The sequence below is a fragment of the Falco biarmicus genome, chromosome 9 (genome assembly GCF_023638135.1).
Source record: "Falco biarmicus isolate bFalBia1 chromosome 9, bFalBia1.pri, whole genome shotgun sequence".
Taxonomy (NCBI): domain Eukaryota; kingdom Metazoa; phylum Chordata; class Aves; order Falconiformes; family Falconidae; genus Falco; species Falco biarmicus.
In genome coordinates this window covers 10,646,371-10,666,099 of record NC_079296.1, presented here as the reverse complement: position 1 = coordinate 10,666,099, position 19,729 = coordinate 10,646,371, and the positions used below count along the sequence as shown (strand labels likewise).

The window sequence follows — 19,729 nt, the reverse complement described above, 5'->3', positions numbered from 1 at the left end:
CAAACAATTGAGAGCAAAGACTCAAAAGAGTCGTTTACTCCTCCAGCTGCCTTCACTATTTGTTAAAGCACACAGCTGTGGTGCAATCACTCCCCTTGTCCTGGTGAGTTCTGCAGTGAAATGGGGAGGTGGGTCCTCCAGAGAGGATTGGAGCTTGGGGAGGGTGTTGGGATTGGAGCATTTTCCCCCCTGGAGGGGGATGCTCAGGAGGTGAGGGGGGTTCTTGAATTATTTTTTTTTTTAAACACCTACAGATCTTGCATCACATACTCCTTCACGCTCCAATGACATCCATCTGATGATGTGACGGGCAGTCCTCTATAGTTTAGAGCAGAGGTCATTCTTCATGTCTGCTCAAGCCTTTGCCTTTTGCTCACACCACACAGCAGCATGACAGGACACCAGCTGAGCTAAACGTTTGTACGCCGCATTTATGCAATCCAGTGCATCAGAGCTTACTCAAATCTCCTGACACAGACCACCAGAATAAGACCAAGGGTGGGGTAGGGCGACATTAGCTCCCCTCTGTCTCACACACTGACCTTGCACTTTCTCTTGCAGCAGCCCAGGCTGCTGACTTGCAGGTGCCGTGAGATGCAGAACCTGCAGTCCATCAACCGCACGTCTGGCCGACCGTATATAATGCCAAGGCAAGGACATCGAACCAAAGTCCGACCTGCCTGAACCGGCGAGTGCTTGGTTTGGAGATAAGAAGTACATTGCCCTGGTCAAAGAGCTTTCAGAATTCACCTGACTGAGATTAAGGAATACATACCACGCATAAACAGCAGCAAGGTTTTGCAAAAGATGTACAAAACCTGCGTTTCTGTAGTAACTGGTTGCAGTGACCCCGAGGACAAAAATCAGGCAGTGGTCTGGAGGCGGGCAAGGACTCCAGAGAAACCAAGGCCAGTGCTACTGCCTACACGTTGTCTGCTGGGGATGTCACCCTGACCTTCCCCTGCATACAACGGGATGTGGTATAAGAGGATTTGAAGGTCTGGCTGGGGGTGGGGAAGGACGTTCTCATTCCTGCAGCATTCAGACAGCAGCAGGAAAGGAGGTGCTTCTTCACCCTTGCTCCATACAAAGTGCACGCCGCAGCGACCCTCTCCAGCTCAGCTTGGAGATCGCAGTGCCAAGTTTATCTCCCCACATCTCAAACCCACGTCCTTCATCAGCCACAGAGCACCAAGAGCAGCTCCTCCAGCCACGACCAAGCCACCTTTCCGGCACGGTCGGCTCACCCCTCAGTGCCATTGCCCGAAGCCAGTGCCCGGAGTGCTTTCTCCCTCCAGGGAGGCACAGGGATGCCGTGCCTGGCTTGGCACAGCCCTGCCCAAAGGCAGCGCCAGGCTGAGCCTACCTCCCCGCACGTGACCCCGTGCAACTGGAGCAACATCCCTGCGGGAGGGAAGGAAGGAGGCGGCTGGGCTGTTAAGAAATAAAACCACTGCAGAGCTGACTGCGAGAGGACGGAGACGAAGAGACAAGCTGGCTGGAAAGGACAGCTTTGCTGAGCCAGGGAGAAAATGGTTTGAGTAATTATCAACGGTAAGGAAACCTCTCATTTGAGGCAAGAGAGCTTAGAAGGATTTCTGCGTGGTAAATACTCTGCATATTTTATGGCCTTTGCTTGTGGGGGGAGAAACACTGGTGCTGGAGTGGTTTGAAACACAGCCAGGACACCAGACACAGTAACTCCCTTTCAGCCTGTTAAATCCATTCCCCTCCATTTCCACTGCTACTTTTGGCCGTAACCTGCTACAGGTCCAACGCAGCCCCCAGCCAATCCTCCTCCGTGAGGGTCCCCAGCTCACAAAGCAGCCCCAGAGCTCTGGGCTCTCTGGGGATGTTTTTTTAGGGTAGCTGGTGTTTTGCTTTGCTGCAGCAAGCAGACAGGTCTCCCCTTTCCCCCCAGCCTGCCGCTACGTGGCCAGGAAGGTGAGGACCCTGTGCAGCCGGGAGCACCAAGAGCCACCACCCTGCCCGGCGCAGGCAGCCCCCCGCAGCCCCCACCAAAGTAAGTCTGCGGCTCGCTGGGGACGGGGGCATTCACACACCTCGGCCACGCTGGGGGCAGAGGGGCCAGGACTTGCCTGGGCTGCCAGGCTGGTGGCGGGGGGCACCCCCCGTTGCTGCCCGCTGCCTTGGGCAGGCTGCTGCCCTGCCCGCGGGGGAGGTGTGCCGAGTCCCCATCCCTCCCTGCCGGTGCTCCAGAGACCATAGTCTTCCTCAGAGCTGGGTGCTTTGTCTGAGGAAGAACCGTAACAGGTAGAAGTTGCAAAAGTTTATTTTCTTTCCTGTTTTATCTTCCCTTGCTGGGTTTTGTCTCTAAATGCAATGACTGCATCCCAGCCCCTGGCAGAGGGTGAGCAAACAGCAGCCCTGGGAAGGGAGGACAGGATTGCTCTGGGGGTAATCAGAGGCATGAGTGGATGCAACCTGCTGAAGCACTGATCTCTGTTCCCCAGAGTTACATCTCCCTGGGGCAATCCTTGTTTCAGGCACCCTGCTAAACACCAAAACACATCCCCACACTCCCCAGCTGGCAGTAAGAGATTTCTGTCCTTGCTGCCAACCTCCCCCAGCCCCTTCCTGGCCCATTTGAAACACACAAATCACTATGACTCTGCAAGTCACTCATGCAATGCCCTTGAGAGCAGCTGTTTCTCCTGGCCGCCCCGACGCAGCACGGCGGGTACGGCATGCGGAACATGGTGGGATCCTGGGTCCTGGCCCCATCCCAGCCCTGGTGCTCCCGGGGCTCACCAGGGAGCTGCTCCCGCATCACCCAGCGGTGCCGCTCAGGCATTAAAGCATGCTGCCAGAACGCAAACATTTTGACAGCAGACAGAGTAATCGCAGCATAGGAAATATCTGTTCCACCATTACCAGTTTCACTGGTTTGGCTGAGTCACTCCTGGTTGCTCTTGTGCAATCGTGCCCAGAGCTGCACCCAGGCATGAGCACATTCCCGGGCAGCTTCCAGGGTGGTCAGGTCATGCCCTGTGGTCTCCTACCTCTCCCAGGAGGTGGGGGCTGTCACCAGAGACTGACAGCAAAGATGTAAAGCTGAGCCCTTCCCTTTCTGCTGCTGCTGCGTGTGAGGGGGAGAAGGGAACTGCATGCCTAGGGAGTCCTATAAAATCTCCAGAATATCACCTTTCCCCTAAAATAACAGCTGGATCGTTAATGGGAGAATGAGGGGAGGGAAAGGGGATGTTTCCCTTCACTAATGCCTTAATTAAGTACACATGAAGGAAAAGCAGGGTGTTAAGTCATCTGGCCTGCAATGGGAGCCTGGGCTTTGCAGAGAAGAATCAAGCTCCTCCTCTGAGCAAAGAAGTTCAACTCCTTCTCTGCAGCTAATTGCTGGGTGTTTAATTACAATCAGGGAAGCTGCCCAGCTGGCACTAGCAGAGGATCTGGCCCCATGCCTTTCTGGATGGTTGGGCACACCAGGCCCATAGATGCTGTGGATACAGGGGGCTGCACCAGTGCAAACTGGGGCGGGGGGGGATCTGCATCTCTCTTTAGCTGGGAGCAGCCCACAGCTGGGCACCCTGCTGCACCCCAGGGAAGGCTGGCCCAGGACAGGGCACGAGGAGTGTACAACAGATCTGGACGGATCTGGCTGGGAAATGTGGATAACCTGGTGGCACCGGTGGTGTCCAGGTCACAGCTGAGAAACTGTAAAACTTTATCCCCTGCTTGCAGCAAGGTGGGCTCTGCTGGATAGCTCTGTGTCGTACACCTGGCCTGACTCCCTCACTTAATCTAATGTTGCTTATGGTTCCCATCAGGAGGTTTTCTGAGCACCTTGCCTGTTCACACCACAGCCTTATCCCTGCAGCAATAATCTCTCCCCTTGGCTAGACCTGAATCCCACTCTTTTCTCCAATGCTTGTGCATTTGCAGATGTAAAGGCCGAAGTAGCAGCAGCCCCCCAAGCAAGAGCCTCGCTTCCCAGGAACAGCAACCCCATCCAAGACCAGCCCTGCAGGTCCTGAGGATAAAAGCCCTCATGGTCCCCCCCGGAAGGCCATGAGTTTTCTTCCCACCTATTTCCCCAGGGAATCCCTTTGCTGGTAATCCCGCAGCCCAGGGATTGGAAAATACCAGCAAATCTCTCCTGTATCTGCTCTCAACACACAAGCACAGCCATAGAAAATGTCCCAATCGGTCTCTCATTACCAGAATTTTATAGCTGGTAGGAAAAAATAGGTTGCCAATGTGTATCAGATGCTCTGGGCACTTTTGGGCCCTAGAGTGCCAGGGGAAGAGCATGAGCCGTTGCACCCCAGCAGCAAACTGGTTTTTTATACTGTGAAATGGAATTGTGCTCCCAATGATATCGGTATGCGTTCAGACTAAAATCAGTTACTGAGCTATAGCAAGGGGTCTTAGAGCTTAAGTCTGCAGAAATCCCATGGTTTTGTACAACCCCCTTCTCTGTGCCCAGTAAGCTGTCCTTACTGGGCAGCCTGCACCGCGGCATGATGCGCAGCACCTCCAGAGCAGAGCACTGCAGGGACCACAGTGGGATCCCCCTCCAGCGAACCCCACCCTGTCACAGAGAGCAATGACAGCAGGATCACAAACTCCGCATTTGCGGGGAGGAATCTGCCTGACCCCTTCCTGTGACTGCCCAAGCTGAACCAACAATAAAGATGGATGAAAAGCGGCTGGTTGGGAGCGTGGTAGTTTTTGTCATGGAAGGGGTTTGCTGGCATTGCAGTGTTTGAACAGGCTGGTGCTTTGGCTGGTTCAGTGGCAGCACCGGGGCTCGCCTTGCTGCTCACGTGGGAAGAGATGAATCTTGTCTCACCGTTGCTTGTGACAGAAACAAAATGGGAGGGAGCAGAGGCATCCTGCACCCTGGGGAGAGCTGGTTGTAAGTTCCTGGGTCCCCAGGGCTCAGCCTCTTGCTGCTGCCCTGAACGATGGTTTGATCTTTGGTACCAGAACTTTTCTGGTACGATATTACGTGAAGGGGGGATGCTCGGTGGTAGGATGGGATACACACAATGGAAGGATGTGCACAAACTAGTGACCTTAATTTTCAAACCCTCCTGGATTTGTGCAGGGCAGGTGTCCCATGCTGAGCTTTGTTGAGGTGGGAACGGCAGAAGCTCTGCCCAGGGGGCTGCAGGGTTCTGCAGGATATGGGGAGGGAGGGAGAGCAGGTGGGCTGGAGGGCTGAGAATGGAGCCACATCTCCCAAGCACGCTCAGCCACAGCAAGGCTGGAAAACACAGCCCTTAGGAGGCCTTCTTCTGACCCCTGCCACTTCCTAGGGCAGCTGTCACAGCCACACCGTGTGGTTAGGTTGTGCACGTGTATTCCCCTGGATTTCATGGAAATGCCTGGCTCTGGTGCCAGAGGATGCCAGCAGCGCCGGGGCCGTACGGCAGCGCTCCGTGCATGGGCACCACCTGAGCACACAACCCCCTGCAGACTGAGAGCACTTCATTTCCCATTCCCGCACAGACTCCATCAAAAGCTGAGGTCTCCTGCTCACCACTGGCTCCTCTTCCATGCTGTGTGCAAACACCGTGAGAAGAAAGGAGGAAAGGGGGGGAAGGAAATTAGCTTGTCCCAAAATGGAGCAGAAAGGGGAGTCTGAAAGAAGCCGTGCTCCTGCATGCCCTACTCGGTGCCTTCTTCAAACCTTAATCACATGGGTCATCACGATATCTATCACCATCCTCCCAGGGAAGGCAGCAGAAGCAGCAGGTACCAAGCACCAGCCTGAGCTGGTTTTTCCATGGAAAGCTTGCCAAGTCATCAGCTGAGAGATGGTCCATGTCTGTCACAGGACAAAGCTGACTGTCACTGACAACTACATGACAAAAACATAATCCAGCGCAAACAGCACATTTGCAACACTGCTATGTACAGGTTTTCCCTGTCTTCCTTGTACTAAAAAACCCCATGTACTTGATTTCGAAGGCATGGGGCTGGCACCTACAGGTTATTCCCCATGGGTCTCCAAGGCCCCCAAGTAAGAACAGTGGGAAATTTCCCAAGGGAGCTCCAGGCTGCCCCTGGATTGTTTCTCACCCCCAAAGCAGCTCCTTCCCACCAAGCCAGTGGGTAGGCAGAAGGTCTCAAAGGTCAGCAGCTTTCTGGTGAGTGTCTTGCATGTTTTATTAGTCATATTTCCACTCATTCACCCAGATGAGCGATTACAGGCCTCTCCTCTGCCCCACAGCTTCTTCACACTGTTGTGTATGGACATCTTATTTTAGTGCTTGCCAGGCCCCTCTGGTCACCTGCCTGTGAACCAGCTCTGTTGTGTGTTGAGCGCGGTGGTCCTGATGAACTGGCAGAGACAGGGCACACTGCCGTGCCCCAGGTGCCCCCCTGCCATGGCTCGAGGGAGCCGGCCCGTGACCAGGAGCCGGACGTAGCATCCGCTGAAGATCACCAGGAGCTGCTGGGCCATCACCTGGAAGAAGCAAGAGACATGTCAGAGCAGAGCATCTCCCTGCAGGCAACGTGGGTGATACACTAAATACCATTCACTCCCTCATTCAAGGACTGTCCTTGTCTGAAAGAAACAGGACAGAAGCCAATGGCATATATAACTGTCCCAGATCCCCTTCTGGTCAGCAGTGCTGGCACGCTGTCCCCACAGGGGAGTGACATGAAATGACTGCTCGCCGGTGGGTGGCTGGGGAGCCAGGCTGCTTGGGGACCTGCCCGCTCTGTCCCCATCTCCTGTTGCTTTTTCTTTTGCCTGTAGATGCCAAAGAGCTTCAGTCTGCAGGGATGTCAGCTGCACTGAATTCACTTGGTAACAGTGAGCAGAAAAACGTAAAATAAATCAAAATCATCCCTTCGAAGCTTCTTGCTGAGCAGGAATGAGAGCGCATTTGTTACGCAGCATGGCACAAGTCTTTGAAGGCACACCCCATGGAGGAGACAAAGGCTGGGCACGTCTATGCCCCATCCCCAGCCCAGACAGAGGTGCCAGGTTCCTGCACAGACCCTGGGTAGAGGTTGGCTTCCAAGCAGGGACCCCTGGCACCAGCAAGGAAGAGCCCAATCCATGAATCCCTCAAGGGTTAAGCACTAGCTGCTCAGTAAGCATTAACTGCTTTCAGTGTCAGGGCTGGAGAAGGCATGTGTGGACCTCCAGGCTTCCAGGAGCTTCTACTGGTGAAAAAGGAGGTGGCTGGCAGCTGCTGGGATGAGTTCTGGAGTCAAGGTGCCTGGGGGGGGGGGGCGATTCGGTGCCTCTACCCGTCAGGGAGGGGTATTTCTCATTACCTCTGGTGGGCCCTCGGGAATGAGGCGGAGCAGCTTGTTGCACGTCACCGGTTTTTTATTCACCCCACTGGATAGAAGAGGGGAGTCTTCATGCAAAGTGTCCTCCTTCGTCCCCAGGCTGGGCTGAACCACTGCCTCCATGACCACACAGAGTTCATCCAGGCTGTGTCGCAAGCACAACTGGAAGAGAAAGAGATTTTGGGGGTCCCCAAAGGCAGGTAGCAGTGGTGTCCTGAGGACAGCCTTTAAAGGACACAATTCCCTCCTGCATGTTTTTACTTCTGGGAATTATCATCCCAAGAGTAAAAAACGGCATTGGCCCAGAGTCGTGCCCAGCACTTGAAGCTCAGTGTCCTCATGCCCCAGCCCGGCTGCCTTGGCTGCCTCTTGTGCCGGCAAGTGCTCCCAGCATGATGGTCACATCTGGCATGGAGAACCTGGTCTTTAAAAACTACAAGAGTTATATCAGCCAATATGTGAATTGGTGAGTGAGTGTCCACCTCCCGATCTGCATCTGTCGGTTCATCCACAAAGAGGAGCAGCCTTGAGATTTTTCAGGGGGCTGAACCCCCTTCACCTCTCATCCTGCGGCCGTGGTCAGCCAGGGCGATTCGGCACAGAAGAGCGCAGTGCCCGTATAGTTATACACTCGTATAGAGGAAAATATTTTCTGAAGGCCAAGAGAACAAAAATTTTATACAGTTAACCCAGTATAGTGTTTACTTATTCCTCAGGCTATCCCATTTAATTCAGGAGGACAGCTCAAGGTGTCAGCTATTTCAAATTGTGACACATGCTTTCAAAATTTGCCCTTGATTCTTGATGACTTCCCTTTATTAAAGTTGTACACTTAATTATCCAGACATGCACCCACCACAGGGCCTAAACAAATTCCTGATGAACTGGGCACCAACAGATGCAGTTTATCCACCTCCCAGTCCATCCAGGTCCCAGTTCACAGCAGGGGATGCCCAGGAGGACACCCAAACACTCAGTTCTCCTTGCCCACCACCATCCCACCAAATCCGGGGTGTAGGGGAGGACCTGCACATGTCACTGCGGGAGCTCGGGCTGTGCCTACTGTCATTTACCTCTCGTGTCCTCTGCAGGTCTGTGATGTGGGCTGACAAGGACTGGAGGCAGCACTCCGGGCTGAAGTGCACGAACCATAGCTGGGACAGCAGGGTTAAGGAAGGAGTCTATCCATGTTTCCCCCTCCGCAGCCCTCTGCCTCCACATGGATCATGGTACAGACCTTGCAAGAAGCAGAGCTAAAGTGACTGGTGCTCACTGGATGCTCAGGGCAGTCAGGAACCAAGTAACACATCACAGGGGTAATTTTAAACCAAGAGGGTCTGGGCTAAGACAAAATCTCAAGCTAATGGGGAAAAGAAGAGGGGTGGCAAGGAAGGTGGACATTGTCTCAGAGAGCAGCCAGTCCTCCTCGCACACCTCCTGCAGCCTGGTGGAGTGACAACTGGGATAACCCAGGGCCATTGCCCATCACTCACCTCAGTGGCCTTACATCAAAATAATAAACTGGTGGGTCACATTGACTTAGCTCCCCTAAACCCCTTCCTGCTTGCTTTCCTTTATTTCTAGGCATTCATTCCATTTAATTTTTACAGAATTGACTGTACTCGGTGCTTGTCTGCAGGACAGAGGCACTGTCTGTGAAAAGTCTACCAACAGCAATGTGCTGGGGATGTGTCCTGCCAGCTTTGAGAGCAGCAGCCCCCCAGAAGGCAGCCAAAGGTCTGCCCTCGTATATCTGCTCAAGCTGCCATTATCTAGGGGATTCAGGAGCAGCGTAAAAGCCAGAGGGTTTAAACAGACCTGACACCAGAGCAGACAGAGGAAAGTGGAAATCCTTGGGTTATTTTCTGCTCTCAGACAGTTCTGGCATACGTAGGTAAAGGCAAAGGCTCATCCCATTAGTCCTCACTTACCGAGATGTAAAACTATGCTGGTCTGAACACACGTGTAATTCAGGTTCTGGAATGTTTCCTTCTTGTTCTGCAGGACTTCTCCCCTGCCTGCCCCCTGCTGTATTCCCTGACCCCTTCTCCAGCCCTGCGTTTCAGCCTTGCTTCCCTCTGCATTTCTATTTCACACCTCTCTGTATATATGGGGTGGTGTGAGGTCCACCAGCAAACCTCAGATACCATCTCTCTCACCTTCCTTCAACAATTCCAAGCTGTCTTAAAACTCTTTTTCCCCTAAATCTTTGTCTAGTCCAGAAAAGGTATCTCTGAAAAGCAGCAAATGAGCCCAGGGATGGGGACTCTGGTTTACTCTGTGTTGTTTTGGAGGTTCTGTGCTTGGCTGTTTTTGGGGTTTTTTTGCCATAGGCACGTTCTTGTTATGAGCAGAGTGACAGCAATCATCACTGTTGTGTAAGTATAACACACTTTCAGGAATAATTGTCTGCACAACGCACTAATCCCACTTCAACCTCTTAGATTCTATTTCCAATTGCCTTTGGAGGTATCTCAGTCCCCATTTATAGGAGAAGAAAACACACCCAATCCCTTATGCCATCCAATAGGAAAAAACCCAAATTCTAGAAATGCCACCCTCTGGAAATCCTCATGGATCATAACATCAATAAATACCTCCACATCATTAGCTACCCAGGAGGGATACAAATTATTCCCTACGGAAAGGATACTTGTAGGATGCTGCGTGGCCCATCCAGGACATCTGTAATCCCCAGAATTAAACTGTGTTTAATAAAGATTTCATTGACAGCTGCCAGCCTCACATCTGTATTCATATTTATCTATTAAAGAACGCAAGAAAAATTAACATGCTCTACAGCAAAACCTGGGCCAACCTACAGCTACAAACTGCAGCTGGGTAATCCCAAACGCTGCATCTCTGAAAGGAAAACCATGGCAAGAGCAGCCTGCAGCCAGGGCAGGATTGTCACCAGCCATCGGTACCAGCCTGGCCACCACTAGCAGACACCTGTGCAGACAGAAATCTCACTAAGGATTGCTTCTTTTATAGACAAGGCGTCTGAAGTGGAATTGACTTCCAGTTTCTCTCTTTTGTCCCCCAGCAGCCCCCGAGTGAGGGGGCTCCTTTCCTGAACCTCTGGGTACCCACACATTTGCCAGTGTTCCCCTTGGAAGAACCATTGCACAGCTGTCATTAGAGGCTTGCTCCACAATCCATTAAAATCAGTGCAAAGATCCCTCTGGATTTTGCAATCAAGCCTTTCCAATATTATTCTTCAGATCACTCCTTAGAAATTTCCATGCTCCTATGATTCCTTCAAATAAAAGTTGACAACAACAAAGCAGTGGATGCTGCAGGCTGGTTGACTCTCACACCAACATCATCTCCCTGCTTCCTTCTACTGCCCAGTCAACCTTGGTTTTATAATTTCATTGCAACTTCTATAAGTTAGGAGCTGCCTTTTTGCTCGGGACCTGTTGCAAGGCAGGCACAGCGGGGCCTGGACCATGACTGCAGAGCACCACAGTGACACAAGTAAACGATGCTGTTCATGGCAACAAGCAGCTGATACCGCAAGGGACTGTCGTCAGAAGCAGGGCAGGAGCCGGCTCTGCTGGAAAGCCCCTGTGGCTTCCCACCAGCCGTGGGAGCATGAACCACGCTCTGCAACTGTTGTCCTATCTCCAGTGACAGCAGGCAATTTGAGACAGCCAGCTGCACTCCAACACCAACATTTTAGGCAGTACGACACCTAAGCTGGCGGTATAACATCCCTTGCCTGAACTTGATCCCCGAGTCCACTGGATATCCTTCCTGGATAATTCTGTTCTTCGTATGCATTTAGGAGATGATCTGCATCCCAGCACTTTGGTGGGAGGGAGTCCTGTGTGCTCCCACACACCTCTTACCTTCCTCTGGCGACGATCGATAACCAGTATCACAACTACGGTGACTGCTACAGCAGCCAGGGTCACCAGCACACTGGCCTCCCAGTAGCGTCCGAAGGAACACAGCTGCACTGTGAAGTAAATATTTGTCCAGAGAGACACGTACAAAACCTGTAAAAACCCCGAGAGACTGATGATCTTCACAAAACTATGAAAGTGAGAAAGTCACGGAAGAAGAAAACTACCAGTCCCTTCTCACAGGGTAATACCTTACCATAAATTAAGTCGCATGAGATCTTCAGAGTGTGATAAAGGACAGAAGTTCTTTCCAGTAATAAATAGGGAAAAGACTAGAAGGGTTGAGTGAGCCCTAGTTTATTGTAAAAAATTACCAGTCATCAAAGACAGAGAGTGAATTATTAATGACGATTCATACCTGGGAAGGATTTCAACCTAGTTCTTCAATTTAGATAAGAAATGCACTCACCGAGGCATACTGATAATACTTCTAATAGTCCCTGTATTTAGAAAGCTCCTCTGTCAAAGAGCTCAAGGTCGTGCAGAGGGTACTCAGTTACAATAATGCTTAAATGGTGGACACTGACCTGGGCTCAAGGACTATGTTAAGAACTGACAAACTTGGTCTTTGCATAAAGCCAGGCAAAACAGAATTCCTTTGGCATTTAGTTCAGCTGGCCTGCATTTGGGCAGGAGATTGCCCAGAAGCAAATATGACATGTACAGCACAGCATGTCAGAGCATCAATCTTGCAATAATATAATTCATTTGCACTAAACAGGCACCCAAATCCTCAAAATACTGAGCACCAATTGCTACAACATTAGTGAAAGGAGAAGACAACACGTATAACAGCTATCCAAAAAAATAAATGCAATTAAAACAGAGGAGTCAGACTTTATCACATCCTCAGCACACTGCAAAGTATCAGCCTTACCGTAGATGCTAATGGGGTCTTTGAAGGAGCTGCTCTCACCAAAAGATGACAAGCAAGGCTAGACAATTGTCTCATTAACCAAAGCTGACTGATCCATTGGTCTAAATTAGCATCAAGGCGAGAATATTGACAGACTTTTAAAATCAAGTTAAAAAAAGAAGTCTGATGTAGGTACTACAACCTCAGCATACACTGGTTATCCAACCACGGGCAGCCCACTTTGGTGGGACTACCAGCAAGGGGTTGGAAAAGGTGCCTTGCCTTCCATCTGCAGAAATTCTGTGAACTGGGATTTCAAAGGAGCCAACTAGGATGTGTGAAAAGCAGTGTCTCCTCCCCACCCAAACCCCTCTCTCTCCCTGGGCACAAGAACCCCAGGTGTAGGTCCTGATGCATCTCAGCAAGTGCATGTCTATGGCAAGCCTGTGGAAGACCCCACTGTCCTTACCACGGCGAGGGCTATCTGGAACACCCTGGAGTTGTAGAACATGTACCGTCTCACTTCAGGCTTCAGGATCGCATCCTGGATTAACCTTCTCCACTGATCTGTGGCCACCTGCTCAGGGAGCAAACAGAAAACTAGAGCCACTCTCCAGTTTTAGGCTCCTAGTCCCATCAGAACTAGCTTGGGCAGCCACCGTGGGGGTGGGCTGGCACTGAAAGCTGTGTCCCTGAGCACCCTCTCACAGAGCGCACCTCCAGTCTCATCCATACAGCTGTCACACACCAAAAACTAGTGTTCTTGCCTCATTTGCAATGAGTAATATCTCCCTGGGAAGTGCACGGAAAGTCACAAAAGAAAACCACCTTTTTATGACAAAAGGACAAGACAAGACAGATTGTCCCAGGGATGCTCCATCCCATCAGAGTGACTTTCAAGCAATTCAAAAGAACCTACATCGAATGGGTATCTTCATGGAGGTTTAGGCCAAGATCGCTACAATTGACTTGCTGTCCATGGGGAATAGACTGAAGCTGAACTGAAACAAGCAACTCTCAAACCAATAAAAACCCAGAAACTGTCTCTGATGTCAGTGCAAATGCAAATGATGCTAATCCAGCTAGCACTCACTCCTGCAGGGTGCCCAGGGGAGATAGCGCATGAGAAGCTTACCTGAACCCCAAGGGACTTTAGCTTCTCTGCACAAAGCTCCATGTCTAAGGAGGTGGCTGAGCAACTGCTGTCCATGCTGAGCACCATGAGCACCTGGCCATTGAAGGGTTCTGCAAGAGCCCAAAGGAGTCATGAGCACGGCTCTGGAATGGGTTTTTTTTCCAAGCAGCTAAGGAGCACATGGCAAAGGGAAAGCTGAGGAACGTAGACCACCCTGACATGCTTAAAATGGATCCAGAATTCCCCCTTGGACATTTCTAAGAACACCACAAGGAGCTTTGGAAGCAGCTTGATGTCCCCTGTAAGGAAACAACCTACTAGAAGGGAGGAAACCCCATACACATTCCAGGAACGAGCAGTCAGAGATAACATGATGCTCTAATCTTCCCCAGGATAACGCCTTGCCTCACTGATCCTTGACTGAAAGGACAATAGACTGAAGCTGTTTGGTGTTTCTGAAGATATCTATCTCTCAGAGAGATCCTCCATTGCCTACTCACCCCACCCACCACAAGCAAAAGTTTGAGCAATCAAATTAAAGTGCTTTCCAATAACCACGTTGTCAGGGATGTGGCAGGGCTGCCCTGCAGCGTGACTCCGTAGGTCCTGCAGTGTCCAGTTCCCTACTCCAGCAGTGCTCCTGGGCTCTGCTCAAGGCTCTCAGCTTCCCAGTTTCAGCTAGGACTAGGATCAGAGATGTAATCTAGAGATCCAGGTTGCAGCCTAGCAAGCAAGAGGACAGCCTGGCCTAGATTTGAGGAGCCGGCTGCTCGGAGCTAAGGCAGAGCAGCCGTGGAGCAGCACAGGAGAGCTGTGATCTCCTGGCAGGCCATCTGGCATTCATCTAGAGTTTACACAAGCTGTGCTACGTCAGGAGGAAGCGAGTGGGTCTAAGGGAGGTTTCACCCAGCTGTCCTTCCCCTTTGCAGATCCGGGGTCAGCCAGACGTCCCCTGGGGCTGCTCCTGCTGGCACTGTCACTCAGTGCTCTCCCAGACCGCTGTGCTGGCTGAAATGCAGCGTGCACTCACCTTACCCTTCCCTCCCACTTATGTCCTCCATCCTCATCACTTCTTCACTGCTCAGGAACAGGCGATGCTAAGCGAAATGAGGCAATTACTTTAAAACAGGGCATGACTGCATCAAGTAAAAAAGGGAAGAGTAGATGCATCTGAAACCTCCAGGGTAACATGGTCCTGACTGTTTGCTGAGGTTTACCTCCTCCTGGCACAGAGCGTGGAGGCAGCAAGTACAAAGCAAGAATGAAAACAAATGGCCTCAGCCTTGGGCTCAGCTATCCCATTCATGGCCTTGGCCAAGCTGCTTGGCACAAAGTCGGGTGCCAAGCTGAGATACCCGAGATTTGCAGAGAGGCTCAGCTCCTTGACCTCTGCTGGAGTGACAAAAGCTGCTTCGCCCCTGCAAAAACTGAGCACTAAGGAGGTACCATGAACAGAGCAAGCGAAAAGGGTGCCCTGCTGAATGGTGCGTGGAGGTCTCGGTGAGAACTGCCATCCATGGCGCTGCCTTCTGTCTCTACACAGCACCTCAGGAGGTTTTGGAGGCAGTACTGCAGAGGGGGAGCAAATTGTTACCAGGGAAGGGAGTCACTTAGAAAGCACAGGTCAAGTTTCCCAAAGATTTCTTGACTTTTAAAGGCCAAGAGAAGAGGACTTGCAGGGTCCTGCTTTGCAACAAGTGGATGCCCATTCATTCCTATATATCAGGCTTTCCAAAAAGTTAAAATGTCTCCATCGCCACCCCAGAATGCTGAAACACCTATGTTTCAGCATAAAACCTAAAAACCTAAAAAAATACATTCTTTATTTATTATTTACATATTCCTCCAAAATAAAATAAATAAATAAAAATCTAAAAATCTAAAAAACATAAAACTAAACATGAAACATGGTTAGTTACATGAGATGCTGTTAATAAACATCTTTGAAAAATTTGTCTTCTGTGATTTTAAGGGCACTGTACTCAGTACTGCCTTTCGCCTTAGCACCAGGTTGCTTGCTTACCTTTCACCCACTGCAGGGATCCTTCCTTTAAATCACTCTTACAGTAGAGGACGGAGGGAATTGACCTGTTTTTCTCAATTCCACCAGCTTGGCTTTTATGGGCCATACTGAAAGTGCCTCTCCTTGACGGACTTTATGCTGTATCGTCAGAAATTCAGTGCTTTGTGGGTTGGCCTTATCTTTCACTGCTAAGAAACAGCGATTCCACCCCAAGGCAGCAGGCAGCCGGCTTGCTCTCCTCCTTGAGGAGCAGGTTGTAAAATCCTCATTCACACTCCCACTGAGGACTTCCTGGAGACCCTGCTTTCCGTGAGCAAGGAGACATTCTCTAGCCCTGAAAAGAGGAAAAGACAATCCCACCTCTTGCAGAGACAGCAAATACAGGGTAACAGCACAGACCACCAGGGTGTACCCTGCTCTTGGGACCCCGCTCCCTGTGGATGTTACCACCAGGTAGGTGTTAGCAGCCATGAGTGCAGCACGCACAGGCTCGCCCTCCGCCGCAATTACTTTTTACTTTTTGTTTTGTTAATAGGTGGAAAAGTTATCCTTAAATATTCCTTAAGTTATCCCAGCAGTCTTAAATATTCACATTTTGTAAACAATTAGCCAAGGAATAGTCAGGATTTCTCCTTGCAAAGCCAACTGGCTTTTTGCTATTGCTCTCAGCGGGCACTTTCAGAAGAAAGTGGGGGCAATGTAAATGCCCCCCCAGGAAGCAGGGCACCCCGCACACTGCCGCGATGGGGGATTCCCCACCACACGAAGGAAGCAGTGTAGATAAGGAAGAAAAATGCATCCACAGAAGGCAGAGATGAGCAGGAGCTCTCACCCAGCAGCAGTGAAGAGTTTCTGTTTTCCCTTCCCCTCTCCCCTCTACCGCGGGCAGTGCCAAAAGCCAACGGGGCACGGCCCCACAGCAGGCACCATGCCCCGGGTTTTACAGGCAAACACTGCTGACATAAGTCTTTAGCCTGCTGCCAGGACCTGTGGGTGGTTATTAAAGCAGATGCTTGGGAGACTGAAGTTTACTTTTCAATTATCTTCCACTCACATGGCTCAGGCGCACCTGCGCTGCCTCTCCAAGGCTATTATTTACTTTCCAACCTCCACTCAGTCTTACTTTCGCACCAGGAGCCTGTTGCTGTAAGGTGCTCTTGGTGTAAGGGTGCCTCATGGAGCTCACCCGCTCCCCTTTCAAAGCAGGACTGCTTTATTTTTGACCCGTGGTTGTTGCTGCAGTTACCCCCTTGCACAAAGGCAGGATAGTCACTGGTTGAAGAACTGCTGGAAAGGAAATTGAGGCAAGAGAAACAACAGGAAAGTTTCTTCTGATTGCAGAAAAAAACCTGCAGACGGCTGGAAACTCACGCTTTAGAGAAACAAGCCACAGCAGACATTGCACAAGAGGTGTGCAGTGTGCGTGTGTACACGGAGTGGGCACAGCACCCACTTTGCCAGTGCAGGTGAGGAGTGGTTCTGCTGTACGTTGAGCGCAGCTCTCCAGTGCTACTTCCCTGAAGAGCACAGCCAGCCACGTGTAACAGAGCACATCTCCCAGCACAAAAAAAGTTGGAGAAGAACAGTGAATTTTCTCACTCCTTTCCCCCTTTTGCCTTCAATCCCTTCAGGCTACCATCAAACAGAAGGGAAAATGGAAAACAAGACAGAAAACCCACACAAAACAGCAGCAAAGCAAAGAGTGAAAAACCAGAAACAAAAGGAAAAGCAAATTAAAAGCTACCACCCTGTTGTTGCTGCTGTCATGTTAAGTTAGAGATGAATGAAGACTCTCTGGGTTAGATATTGTGAATTTTGAGTCCCTGGAGGACAGTGCCCAGGAAGCAACAGCAAAGGGTGCAGCAGGATCAGGGCAGTTCAGCCTTCCCCAGCCCCTCAGGAGGCAAACTGCCTTCCCCGGCCACAACAAGCTCATTGGCAAAAGCAGCTTTCCTTTTATCTCTTTGTGCAGCATAGACCTCAGCTGGCTCCATCGCCTTTTACTGCAGAACAACTGCCTGGGTTTGGAGATGGGGTCCCAACGAATCTTCCTCTGCCACCTCCTGTGCTAACATGAGGGGCATCCACTCGTCTCCTGCACTCCCTGGGCTCAGTGTCTCTCTAATCTCTTATTCTTTATGCAACACCAACATCTCTCTAATGACTTTGCCTCTTTCAGGCTATGGACCTCCTTCATAGGACACCTCCAAGCCCTAGCTAAACAGCAGAGAAACATTTAGCAAATCTTTCTGCTTCATTTCCAGAGCAGCCAGCAGAGGCTTACCTGGTCCAGTTCACCTTCTGGTCCTGGGGAGACAGCTCAGCTTCCCCCTCCTCCTCCTCACTGTCCTTTACCTGCCATCATCCCACTCTGCACTGCCCAGGTGTCACACTGTCCCACTGCAGAGTGGGGAGATCTCTGGTCCCGCAGCCCCAACCTGTGCAAGGGAAGGTCACCCTCTTTCCCACATCTCCCAGGGACCACGGACTAACCAGGCACAGCTCACCCAAGGCAAGAAGCCCGTGCCCCTGAGCTCCCTCTCATTACCCCGAGCTGCAAGCACCTACTTGCAAAATCTCCCTTGTGCATGTGACTTTTCCCCTAGGCTGGTTTCAGAAATGTGGTTTTAACCCTCTAGAGTTCCTCAAAAGTGCTTCCCCACCCAAGACACAGCCATGGAAGATCCTGCCATGCAGTTATCCTCACCTTTTGCAGGGTGGGGGTCCAGAGCTGGAGCCGGATCCTAAAGGCTGCAAAGCAGAAGAGTGGCACAGACAGAAGCTCTCCTCCCCCTCCTCCTCCTCCTCCTCCCTGATGAGCCAGGCAGGACTTACGAAGTACAAATCCCAACGTTGCATCAGATTGCCGTGAATATATTAGTCAAAACCAAGCATCGATGATAGGGCTGGAGAAATCAGAAGAGGTGAACGAAGATCTCCAGGCTGAGAACAGGCCACTGTATTTTTAGCAAAAGGTCATATTAAAGCACAGCAAAACAGGGATAACACGCAGGTTAGGGACCGTGGCCCCCCTCGAAACAGGAGGTTGAGCTGATAGGGAGGGCAGGCGAGAGTTTCCTCTCCAGTTGCTGAACTCAGAAGAAAAGCAGTGGGCTTGGACACACGGTCAGACAGAGCCCCAGAACAGGTTCACGTGCAGGAGAAGTCATTCGCTTTCATGCAAAGAGGCAACACTAAGAGATGACTTGGGAAAGAAGAGTCCTTAGCCTGGGAATCGTCGTTTCATGGCTCACCAAAACCTAGAAAATCCATGGAGGCCAGGAACAAAGTCAATCAAGTATCTTAGTGACTGTTCGTCATAGTGAATGGCTTAAAAAAAAAAAAAAAAAAAAAAAAAAAGAGGCAGAAAAAAACCCCCAGCTTCATTGCAGTGCCTGTGTACACTTCCTGGAGAAAATGCCGTTCTTCTCTTGGAGAGTTGAATTAATGCAGCCCTGTTTGCTCCAGACAATGCTGAGCAATGTGTTCATTACATCACATGGTGCATGGGCAACAGAACTGACTCCAAAGCCGCTTACCCACACGGGATCTTGTTACACTGGGAACTGGCAACTCACCTAGGAACATCATCCAGGTATTGAGAAAAATCAGATAAAACTCCTTGCTGTTGTCACTAGCTCAAGGCCCAGCTCTAATCCCCACCCAAGATAGGGCCATGCAAAGCTTTAGGTTCTTTTGCACACCTCAAAAGCTTTGGCTTCGTTTCCTCCTCTTCTCGCCCACGCAAAGATCCTGGGAGAGAGAGAATATGCCGACCGAAGTGCTTAGAATGAGCACTGTCAGCTCACTGCAAAAAAAATGCCTGAGGCAAAACTCTGCGGGGGCAATAAACTCGAAAGCAACATCCATAATTATGTGCAGCACATACATCATACACCTCTTGTTTAGCAAGACCTGCGTGTATGGGCTGAACTTGGCATCAGCACCTCATCCCACCAGCACAAGCAGAAAAATCCTGCTCATTTGGGAGGGGAGTGGAGTGGGGTGGAGGGGAACAAAGAAAAATTGAAAAAAAAATAATTCCAAGTTTAAAGCAATCCCAGTTTTACTGCTCTGAAGTAGCAAAAGAGGCACACATTATTAAATCTTTAGAAACTTTTAGACTGACAGGCTTTCTCTCTGAAGGTTTTCAAAACATCTGTTTCACAGCTGTCTAAGGAACTGAGGAGAAAGCTCCACAGCAGTTCAAACCAACCAAAATGGAAAGGAAGGTTTTCTAGTTGCTTTTCTGAGATAGTTTTCTACCCAGCCACCTCCCTGAACTTGCAGCTCTGGCCCAAAGGAGATGATGGATCTGTAGGCTGGGTTGTAAGGAGTCAAGGTCTCCCTGCTCGACTCTTCCCAACTTCAGCAGTCATCAAGCCACACGCTGAGAAACACTTGGCAGGTGTTAGTTTTCTGACTGTCTTATTTGGCACATAATTCTTATCCTACCAAGTATCTTCAAAATCCAAGCAGGTATCCTATAGCCACAGGTCCCACAGAAT

The 19,729-nt window shown here is 50.7% G+C and overlaps 1 protein-coding gene and 1 long non-coding RNA gene across 5 annotated transcripts; one reads left to right on the top strand and one right to left on the bottom strand.

Moving 5' to 3' along the window:
* The first annotated feature begins 1,061 nt into the window (after positions 1 to 1,061).
* LOC130155170 (uncharacterized) lies at positions 1,062 to 4,687 on the top strand. Its single transcript, XR_008823934.1, has 3 exons — positions 1,062 to 1,554; positions 1,922 to 2,023; positions 3,922 to 4,687. It is a non-coding gene; the product is annotated as an uncharacterized LOC130155170 (long non-coding RNA).
* A 134-nt stretch (positions 4,688 to 4,821) lies between these two features.
* Positions 4,822 to 18,559, bottom strand: TMEM268 (transmembrane protein 268). Of its 4 annotated transcripts, none has more exons than XM_056352176.1 (9): positions 17,929 to 18,559; positions 15,222 to 15,555; positions 13,199 to 13,308; positions 12,533 to 12,640; positions 11,151 to 11,300; positions 9,950 to 10,060; positions 8,370 to 8,450; positions 7,279 to 7,458; positions 4,822 to 6,454 (listed from the first exon to the last, which is right to left on the bottom strand). In XM_056352176.1, exons 2-9 carry the CDS (start codon positions 15,325 to 15,327, stop codon positions 6,275 to 6,277), a joined length of 1,026 nt encoding a protein of 341 aa, XP_056208151.1. In that variant the 5' UTR covers positions 15,328 to 15,555; positions 17,929 to 18,559; the 3' UTR covers positions 4,822 to 6,274. The 4 variants fall into 4 exon arrangements, with proteins under 4 accessions (XP_056208151.1, XP_056208152.1, XP_056208153.1 ...); XM_056352177.1 differs by lacking the exon at positions 17,929 to 18,559 and adding an exon at positions 17,506 to 17,906; XM_056352178.1 differs by lacking the exon at positions 15,222 to 15,555 and having other exon boundaries at positions 17,929 to 18,558.
* Positions 18,560 to 19,729: the final 1,170 nt, after the last annotated feature.